The 11,317-nt window shown below is 41.5% G+C and overlaps 1 protein-coding gene across 1 annotated transcript; it reads right to left on the bottom strand.

Annotated features, from left to right (window-relative positions):
• Nucleotides 1-5,914: 5,914 nt before the first annotated feature.
• On the bottom strand, nt 5,915-10,822 carry LOC115293906 (zinc finger protein 420-like). The gene is made up of 4 exons (XM_029941595.1): nt 10,789-10,822; nt 10,212-10,294; nt 7,027-7,201; nt 5,915-6,957 (listed from the first exon to the last, which is right to left on the bottom strand). Exons 1-4 carry the CDS (start codon nt 10,820-10,822, stop codon nt 5,915-5,917), a joined length of 1,335 nt encoding a protein of 444 aa, XP_029797455.1.
• Nucleotides 10,823-11,317: the final 495 nt, after the last annotated feature.

Raw genomic sequence — 11,317 nt, 5'->3', positions numbered from 1 at the left:
GAAGCAGGCTCCAGGCTCTGAGCTAGTTGTCAGCACAGAGCCTGACACGTGGCTCGAACCCACGAACGTGAAATCTGACCTGAGCTGAAGTCGGAGTGTAATGCCCACGATTTCAATATCACCCCAAAACCAGAAACCACCAGGGAGACCGAGTCATGCATGTAAAAGCAAAGGGCATTTATTATTATGGGCTTAGGCTGGCTGGGCCTACGTTTGGTCTCACAGACTTCACCAGCGCAGTGGATCCGTGCTGAGAGCCCTGAACAACGGCTGAGTAGGGTCTTTATGGGGCTTAGGAAGGGGGAGTTACAAGAAATTGTGACATCCAATCATCATTGTATAACAGCATTGGCAGTAACTCTAACCATACACACTGTCCAGGGTGTTCGTTACTTTTGGAGGGACCCAATTACAACATTTAGAGTACCTTTGAAATTAACCAATTACAGTGCAAGTTCAGGGTCTTATACAGTGACTATCGGGTTAACTTCAACATTAGGTAACAGGGTCCTATCTAAAGTTCCCATCTGCAGGTCTCACCCTTAGGAATGTGGGGAGAGGTAGCTGGCCTTTCCTGATTGGATATTGCAAAGTGGTCTCCTGCTCTCGGCAATGTGTAACTGCCTAATAGTTCCAGAGAGACTGACCCTTAGACCTTCTAGTTTAGAGGGGGACCTGTCATGGAGTCTGTTAGGTCAGACTTTGTCCTTACAGGAGGCTTAACCGACTGAGCCACCCAGGTGCCCCAAATCCAAAACATTAAAAAAAAATTATTAGCTACTAATATCTATTATTCTGCAATGTTAGTATATCCCAAGAAGTTCTCTCAACTGGTACTTGGTTAAGTAGTGCTGGCACAGATCATAGCCGGCATCGGCTATAAAATGACTAAGGTGACATCCCTTATGTTAAGAAATCTATGTTTTGTTTCCCCTATTCTGTGGGCCCTTAAACTTATCTGCCTACAAAATCATTAGCTTCCAAACTAGTCCTAAATTGATAAAGATCCATTAATTGCCTGACAAAGATTTCAAGACCTGATCATAAGTAAGATACTTGGCTGGTTCATTCAGTGAAAGGTGCAACTGTTGCTCTCAGGGCTCGGAGTTTGGGTGAAGAGATGAATCAGAATTAAAATATTTAAAAATATAAGTGTGGAGCCCAATACAGGGCTCACATTCATGAACCACAAGGCCATGACCTGAACCAAACTTGGTACTTAGCCGAATGAAACACGCAGGTGCCCCGATTTTGACTTACTTTACATTCCATGTGATTTCATACGGTAGTTTTTTTTTTTTTTCTGTGAGTCTTATTTAATTCCACACAGTTTGTGTGAGCCCCACTCAACCTCCTCTATGGTGGACCCCATGGCAGAAAGATTATTTAGAGTTAGTAAGCAATCAACATTAAGCAGATTCAGAAAAAAATGTTTACTTTCCACCTCCCTGTATAAAAAATAATATGTATAGAAAAGCTGCCCCAGGATGAGAGCAGTCACCATACCTGACTAAATTATGATATAATCCTAGATATGGTCAACATAGGCAATCCAGTAAGGACCATGTGAACAAAGTTTTCCATGTCCTCCTGTTTTAGAGTGGTGCAGAAATATTTGCTTATCAAATTTTTACTTTTCATCTCCTTGTGAATTATATTTTTTCCCTTGGAGGCCCCAGACTTCTGATTCTTTCCTCCTCCTTATTCCTTCCTTCTTTCTTCTCCTCCCTGTCCTTCTCTCCTCTTCAAACACATATACGGGGGGGGACCAGCCCACGCACCCTAATCAAAAGGTCCCATGTAGGGGATTGGTGTTGGCGCAATATCTATAAGAAAGAAGACAGACAAGACAGACCAGACAGACAACGCGGATGGTGGTAAAGCCACGTTTTACTTAGATAGCCAGGGTCTTATATACCATGGGTGATTACATCATTTCTTTAATAGTTACATTGTTCAAGGTCTTTGAAGTGAAGACATGCTCCAGAAAGGATCATGTTTAACAGGACAGGTGTAAATATCAGGAATTATCAAGTCATTGCAGGAGAGGGATTCCCTAATAATAGTCTGGTTCCAAGCAGAAGAGGAGCCGGAAGAATTCTATGAGGATATTTACATTTCTTAAGACCCCTCATCAGTTATGCATGAGCAAGATGCTCATCCTTTAATAAGCAAATCTTTTGGCAGAGGTTTGTGGTTTACTCCCAACAGCAGACAAAGAACTAGAAAGAAAAGTAAGGGGAGGGCTGGCGCCACTGACCAAACCAAGTTGATTCAAAGCCTACAAGTACATGTCTCTATACAAAGCAATGAGAAAATCACAGACAGGATGAATAGAAGCCACATGTGTGGCCCAGGAGACCAAATATTGTTTGAGGGTTATTTTTGCCTACTGGGCCCCAACACATATACACCTTACTTTCCCTTTGCAACTGTCCTGTGTTTGTGGAGTGTCCATTCATATACTATTAATCTGAATTTCTCCTGTTTGTCACATGCCAATTTGCTTCTGAGTCAATAATGAGAATTTCCTCTGAGGTTCCATTTCATGCTCTTGTATATTCTTCCAAATCATATGTAGCTCCTCTTTTACACATTAATGTTATGGAAGAAAAAGAAACAGAAAGGCAGGTCACATCATCCATATTCTGGGAGGAATATGGGACACCTATTTTAAAGTCCTAAAGTATGAGAAGGTTAACTCACATGCAGGTTCCTGAGGTCCCCAGCACGGCACCATGTAAAAGCTGCGTGTGTGCAGAGAAAAAGCACCATAAACACTGCCTGAATGACGTACCTGTGTTACTTTCCAAATACAGACTTTCTCAGACCATAACTGTTCCAAAACTCTCATGGGCACATACCTCTAATGGTCTGATCGATGGTCTGTAGCTTACGGCTTGAGAAATTCTAGCTTCTTTGAGATTTCCACAGACCACGAATGCTGGGGAAACAAGTAGCACGGTGTTCCTAGGAGATCAAGCTTGAACATGGTGGAAAAGTGGCCTTTCTGATGCCGAGTCTTGAGATCGTATCAAGAATGTTTAAGCACCTTATCACGTTTCCCCTGCAGGTCAAGGCTCAGTAGTTCGTTGACCCCCTTAAAAACTCCCTGCTGACTATGTGGCTTTGTAGATTGTCTATAATCCCTAATTCACAGAATCAAAAGAGTTCAAATACAGCCTTCTAATAAATGTCATTGGGTCTCTGCCTCTGAACCTGTTCCCCTGCACCTAGGTCCTTTGAGCGTCATCTCCAATATCTACCGTAAAATGTGACATATGAAAGGTATGCCCACAATGATTACATCATCCAATATGTCCTCCCCGATTACTACTACTACTGATCAAGGCCTGGGCATCACCGGAATGCATGTCATCTCACAGCATCTGGTCCTCCGTAACACACGGGAATTCAGTTAAAACATGAAGATGTAATGGCACTTCGCTAATCCTCAGAAACCCACCACATTGGCCAGTTCCTTATCCCTCTGACATTTATTTCTTCAGAAGATGTAACCAACAGTTGCCTGTGATTTTGAAGTTCCAAAAGGGAGTCACTTTGGGTTCACATCCTACACAGGAAAGAGGTCTTCACATTTTATTACTTTCTACCCCTCCCTTCATGATTTAATCATGAGATAGGTTAACATTGTGTGGGGATAACCGTTAACTCTGTACATATGCATGTTAACACATTACACACAATTGCTTTATTAATTAAATGTATTAACGTCACACACAGACTAAGTTATGCATTTGAAATCCACTCTTACAATTGTACAAAATCTAGAACACAAGCCTTCAGAAAGTATTTTTTGATAAAATGATGTGGGAATAGACTTCCACAATTTCCAGGCCTGAGGTCATTCTTTAAAAAATGTGTCTTTACAGGAGCATCTGGGTGGCTCAGTCATTTTGCATCTGACCTCAGCTTAGGTCACTGTCTCATGGCTTGTGGAGTGGAGCCCGAATCGGGCTCTGTGCTGACAGCTCAGAGCCTGGCCCCTGCTTAGGATTCTGTGTTTCTCTCTGTTCCTCCCCCACTCGCACCCTATCTTTCGGTCTCTCAATATAAGTACGTTTTTAGACAATATTCAAAATGTGTACTTATCATTGTATGCCATATTGGGGAGAATTAGTTATGCTCTTTCTAATCTCGCTGAGGATTTCATCTTTCCAACCACATCAACTGACATTCTCTAACTATTGCTGTAGTGAAATTACACAAGTGTTTCACTACACTGCCACCACTTTTTGGCTTAAAAACGAGTGGGGAATTATTTTATTTGTAATATTCAACAAGGTTTTTGGTCTTAATACAGGGAAAGGAATGATGTTTTGAAGACTTCTTTCATGACCACTTGCATCAATATCTTCACCAACAACAGCATCTCTACGTACGTTTTCTTTATATATTGGGTATTACGTTGCCCTTTATCTTTCATGAAGAATAAGGCATGAGTCACACCTAATGAAGAAGGGCATGTCGTATCTCTGCTGCATCAATAATCAGCCATGATTTTCCAAAACCACTCAGAGGTAATGAATTTTGGAAGTATTTTCAGAGTAGAAATATACTAATATTTTCTCATCACAATTGTCAGATAGGGTTGATGTGACAAAAAAGAGCACACAAACAGAAATTAATTATATCTACACAAAAATTGGGTCTTATAGGGGCACCTGTGTGAATCAGTTGGTGAAGATGAAACTTTGGCCCAGATGGTGATCTTGCAGTTTGTGGGTTCAAGCCCCCTATTGGGCTCTGTGCTGACAGTTAAGAGCCTGGAACCTGTTTCAAATTCTCTGTCTTCCTCCCTTTCTGCGCATCCCCCACCCCACCCCACTCCCACTCCTGCAGTCTCTCTCTCTATCTCAAAAATCAACATTACAAAAACTAATCCATTTAATCTTCTGAGGCATAATAGCATATATATCATGTTTAACTTTGTATTATTCCTTAACATCAGGATTTTGATGTATGTCTGAATAGAGACTGATCTACTAATTTCCAAGGTGAATACTGTGACATTTATTGGCATGTGATGTTCAATTATATATTTTTCTAAATATTTATGTCTTCCAAGTTATCTTCTTTTCTGCACTGTCTGGTGTTTGCTAATGTGTACATTTAATTTGAAGGCCTTGCCTCATTTATTATGTCTGTAGGGTCTAAATCTCATGTGCATTTTCAGATATTGATTAAAGATCAAATTCCACTTGTAAGCACTGCGATTTTCTCTACATGTGACTTTCTATGTTGTAAGAGAGCTATGATGTGGAGCAAGTTGTGAGCTCCAGCTATAGGCTGGGCACATTCCTTACCTTTGTGATGGTTCTCCTCAGTATAAAGTCTGTGATCCTGAGCAGGGCTGAGCAGTCATAGAGGTTTTACCACATTATTATATTTTAAGTTTTTTCTCCAGTATGAATTCTGTGATGTAGAATGAAGCTTCACCTCTGATTCACAGGCTTCTGAAATTCTTTATATTTGCAACATCCTCCCCAATATTTCTTCTCTGATCAGGAGTCAGGATGCAGCTTTGCTTCAGAAGCCTTGCCACATTGTTTAGTATTCAGTGGTTTGCCTCCAGTATAAATTTTCCAATGTGAAATAAGGGGGGAGCAGTCCACAAAACTTTCCTCACATTCCTTAAATGTGGAAGATTTGCTCCAATATGAAACCTGTGATAATGAGTAAAGCTTGAAGAGTGATTAAAGACCTTACTTCATTCTTTACATTGGTATGGTTTTTATCTACTATAAATTCTGTGATGTTGAATAAGGTGTGAGGGTCGGAGAAAGGCCTTGTCACATTCTTTTTATTGGTGAGGTTTCTCTCTAGGATGGATTTGGTGATGTTGATTAAGGCATGATGGTGGCAGAAAGGCCTTCCCACACTGTTTACATTGTTAAGGTTTCTCTGCTGTATGGATTCTCTGATGTTTAGTAAGGTACGAGCACATGGAAAAGGACTTGCAACATTCATTACATTGGTAAGGTTTCTCTCCAGTATGAATGCGGTGATGTTGATTAAGTTCTGAGGGCCAGTTAAAGGCCTTGCCACATTCTTGACATTGGTAAGGCTTCTCTCCAGTATGGGTTCGGTGATGTTGAAAAAGTCCTGATGGCCTATTAAAGGCCTTGCCACATTCGTTACATTGATAAGGTTTCTCTCCAGTATGGATTCGGTGATGTTGATTAAGGGCTGCGGACGACTTAAAGGCCTTGCCACATTCGTTACATTGGAAAGGTTTCTCTCCAGTATGGGTTCGGTGATGTTGAAAAAGTCCTGAGGCGCAGGTAAAGGTCTTGCCACATTCTTTACATTGGTAAGGCTTCTTTCCAGTATGGATTCGGAGATGTTGATTAAGGACTGTGGACGACTTAAAGGCCTTGCCACATTCTTTACATTGGTAAGGCTTCTCTCCAGTGTGGATTCGGTGATGCTGATTAAGGGATGAGGACGACTTATACACCTTTCCACATTCCTTACATTGGTAAGGCTTCTCTCCAGTATGGGTTCGGTGATGTCGATTAATTTCTGAGGGCCAGTTAAAGGCCTTGCCACATTCATGACATTGGTAAGGCTTCTCTCCAGTATGGATTTGGTGATGTTGATTAACGGCAGAGGACGACTTAAAATCCTTGCCACACTTTTGACATTGGTAAGGCTTCTCTTCAGTATGGATTTTGTGATGTTTGGAAAGGCCTGAGGAGTAGGTATAAGCCTTGCCACATTCTTCACATTGGTAAGGTTTTGCTCCAGTATGGGTTCGGTGATGTTGAATAAGTACGGACGGCCAGTTAAACGCTTTGCCACATTTGTTACACTGGTAAGGTTTCTCTCCAGTATGGATTCGGTGATGTTGATTAAGGGCTGAGGACCACTTAAAGGCCTTGCCACATTCGTTACATTTGTAAGGTTTCCCTCCAGTACGGATTCGGCGATGTTCTGTAAGAGGAGAGTGTTGGGTAACGACAATCCCACATTTTTTTTGTGTGTAAAGTTTCTCTCCAGTACGAATTAGTCTATGTCCATTTACTGATGAGCCATAATTAAACGTTTTTCCACATTCTGCACATTTGTAAGGGTTCTCTGCAGTGTGGACTCGCTGATGTTGAATTGGTGCTGAGTGCCAGTTGAAGGCTTTGCCACACTCCTCACAAATATAACCTTTCTTTCCAGTATGGATTGTCTTGTTTGTATGTAGTCTTGACGACTGACGAAGTAAGTTCCCAGGTTGACTGCATGTGTATGGGGTTTTCCCCACACGAATCCTCTTTTGATCCCCAGTATTGGAGGACTTGTTAAGTGTTTTCCCATATTCATTATATTTAAAAGGATTCTCTTCCAGATGTATGCTCTTATGTATAAGGTTGGCGCTTGGATCAAAGACCTCCACATATTTACTACATTCATAATTGTTCTCTGGAAAAAGAGTCCCCAGACATCTTTGATGCCCATCACTTTCACCATCCGTGTTCCAGTTCATCATTAAGTGTCCGTTCTCAAGAACACTATGTTTGTATCTATTTACTGACACTCTTTGGGAAGTAGTTTCTGTGAATATCTTTGGAAGGAGCCTCACAGTATCATTTGAAGATACAGCTGAAAGGTAAAGAATAAAAGTAAAGGTGTTCTAACTTCTATCTGATGAATAGAATTAAAATTTCTTATACATAAAACTGAAATCAGAGTACTTCAATTTCTAGAAAAAGGTATCATTAGTTTTTCTTTTCTTTTTCTGTTTCATACTTAAAAAATTTCTTTAAGTCTTTATTGTATTTTGAGAGAGAGAGAGAGACAGAGAGTGAGCTGGAGATGGGGCAGAGAGAGAGGGAGACACAGAATCAGAAGCAGGCTCCTGCCTCTAAGCTGTAGCAGACAGCCCAATGCAGGACCCAAACCCACAGACTATGAGATGATGACCTGAGCTCAAGTTGGATGCTTAACCAACGGAGCCACCTGTTGTTTTTTTAAGTACTTATCTTTTTTAACGTTTATTTATTTTTTGACACATGAAAGGAGAGTGTGACAGGGGGAGGGGCAGAACAAGAGGGAGACAAAAAATCTGAGGCAGACTGCAGGTTCTGAGGGGGCAGCACAGAGTCTGATGGGAGACTTGAACCCACCAAGTATGAGATCATGCCCTGAGCTGAATTCTGAGACTTAACGAACTGAGCCACCCAGGCGCCCCAAACCATTAGATTTACTGCATCACACAGATTGCATGTGAATTTAATCGCCAAAAATTTTAATAAAGTTAATGTTGGCAGATTTTACAACTTTCATGTTGTTTGTATGTTTACAAATGAAAGGTTTTGGGGTGCGTGGGTGGCTCAGAGAGGGCTGACCTTCTGACTCTTGGTTTCAGCTCAGGTCATCATCTCATTGTTTATGAGTTCCTTCCCCACATCCTGCTCTGCACTGACAGTGTGGAGGCTACTGGAATTCTCTCTGCTCTCTTTGCTCCTCCTCCACTCTCCCTCTCCATCTCTCAAAATACATGAGAAAAGAAAAACCTTAAAAGAAATGAAAGTTATTTCCTTTCTTGATTCTCAAAAAGGAGTTATACCCTTAAATTTTGTGTAATAATGTCTTTTAAGTGCTTAATTCATAAGGGCTTTCATTAGAGCCTTCCAAGGTTGACATTAATGAATATACGTTACAATTTTCCTGTGCATGAAGCCATATCAGCAATTCAATATGTGTCTTTTTTCTTTTTCTCTTAATTTTTTTCCTAATGTTTACTTATTTTTTGAGAGAGAGATTGAGACCACGTGATCAGAGAACAGTTAGAGAGAGAGGGAGATACAGAATCTGAAGCAGGCTCCAGACTCTGAGCTAGCTGTCAGCACAGAGCCTGACGCGGGTCTCCAACTTACAAACTGTGAGATCATGACTTGAGCCAAAGCCACTCGCTCAACTGACGGAGCCACTCAGGCGCCCCAAAATGTGCCTTTTTTTATGGGTACATAGTCAGAGTTTAGTATTATACCTACAGGCACGGGTAGGTAGCTCAGTAGGTCCAGCATCAGTCTTCGGCTCAGGTCGTGATCTCACACTCTGTGAGTTCAATCCCAGCATTGGGCTCTGTGCTGACAGCTCAGAGCCTGGAGACTGTTTCAGAGTCTGTGTGTGTGTGTGTGTGTGTGTGTGTCTGCCCCTGCTCTGCACTCACTCTGTCTCTCTCTCTCAAAAATAGAAATTAAAAACATAAAAATAAATAAAAAATGAACAATAGAGATTTATGATAGGCAGCAAGTTTTGAATTCAAATCGTTCTTTCTTTCCTGTGACATTAATTATGAGGAATTTCTAGGCAAATAATAGGACCTTTAAGTGATTCTACCATTGAGGAATGGAACATGTAGAATGAAATTATCTTATATTAGTTGACAGCATCAAAAAATGAACGTTTCATGTTTTTTCTAAGTTATTTTAATTAATTTTTAAAGAGAGAGAGACCCAAGAAGGAGAGGAGCTGAGCGATAGAGAGACAGAATTCCAGGCTTGCTCTGTGCTGTCATCACAGAGGCCTGCGTGGGACTCAAACTCACTAACTGTGAGATCATGACTTCAGGTGATATCAGATGCTTCAGCAACTGAGCCACACATGCACCCTAAAAACTGAACTTTTGAACTGAAATAAAGGATTAGATTTTTTCGTTTTAAGGAGGTGCTTTATTATCTGATGAAATTAGTGGAGTCTCACTTTTGTGAGATTAAGATGAAAGCTTCCGCATATTGGAAAGCATAAACCCGTTAATAGGTGGTATCTGTCCCCATGATCCTGGGATTTCTGCACCAAACCCCCATATGCCTACCGCTACCCTCACACACATCTCACAAAAGGCAAACTCTCAAAAAAGAATGAACATAGACTTCCTCAGAAACGCAGAAGTTTCCCCAAACCCTCAAAGCAACGGATAACCAATCAGATTATGGAGGCCCGCGCTGTGAATGTGAAAGACCTTTGGTGGAACTGAAGGAGAATCCTTAGAGAATTTAAAAGGGTGAGGTGTTGTTGGGAAGCAGATGTCCTTCTGTGAAAGAAAGAGACATGAAACTAGGTTGTTCAAACTAATTGCCATTCAAGAAGGGCTGCTCAAACCACTTTTTAAGGAAGGTCTGACTTCATCCTTCACATTCGGACCTCATCTCTGTCATCTGCCACATTCATTCCCACCTACCTGGATATGAGGCTACGGTCATCTTTCTCTGCATATCCCATAGGTCCCTCTGTTGTTCCAAAAAGATGACCAGGTCTGGCTTTGACACAACAAGTCCTGTTTGTTACAACAAAGGAATGTGAGTATTGCTCGAGATTCTATCCTTCAACCCAGTATGGGACACTGTAGAGAAGAGAGGACATTCTCTAATTCTAGAAAATCATTCCCAAATGCTGTTGCCCAATGACCCCTTGGAACGGACACACAGGAAAGATTTCCAAGGTTCAAGTCGTGATCTCCACTTCCAAGTATTACATCTACCTCTATGAGTAGAAATTCATATGAAAGGCATAAATACCATTTTATGCCAGTCAGTGTTTAGAATTGCCGTTAATCTAAGAAATGATGATGTAACTCTAAGGAAGGGAAAAGTCACCTGAAAGGAAGCATCATGAAGATGTTTCTCTACATCTACAAACCCCTACATCTTTCCCTTACTGAAGGGATTTGAATCCTAGTCATGCAAAGAAGACGCTTCGAAGAGACAGTCTTCAATGGAAGCAACAATACCCTGAGAGTGCCTTGAAAAATTTGGAAGGAGTGATCCTCACCCAAGAAGAGGAGGTGACCGTAGTTCTCTAACATCACGTCCCTGTAAAGTTCCCGTTGGCTGAGGTTCAGGCATCCCCACTCCTCCTGAGAGAATTCTATGGCCACATCCCTGAAGGTCAACAGTCCCTGCAACAAATACCCCAGTTACCAAGTGGACACATGAGGAAGTAATTATGGTACCAAAGATGCAAGAGCGAGATAATGTCACCAGCTGCACCCCACAACCCGATCTTCACTGCTTACCCGCCTGTGCTCACTGACCTTAGTCCCTCCTGTTACTTAGCCTCTTATTACACCTCCCTTTCACTTCAGGCACAACACCCCATGGGCACAGTGTCCTGTGGTGGAAGCACAAAGTATCCAACAAAAGGTAATGACTGCCCCGAGCAAGAGCTTGACATAACTCAACTTGAGCTTAATCCCTGACTCACGTCTATGCAGATGAACTTCAGGGTAAAGGGTAGAGTGAGGACAGTTACCTTTATCTCCATTATGGATTTTTTAAATGTTTATTTCCTCAGGAGAGGG

This window comes from Suricata suricatta, chromosome 6 (genome assembly GCF_006229205.1).
Source record: "Suricata suricatta isolate VVHF042 chromosome 6, meerkat_22Aug2017_6uvM2_HiC, whole genome shotgun sequence".
Taxonomy (NCBI): Eukaryota; Metazoa; Chordata; class Mammalia; order Carnivora; family Herpestidae; genus Suricata; species Suricata suricatta.
Note: the sequence above shows the minus strand (reverse complement) of the source record. Positions and strands in the feature narration are given on the sequence as shown.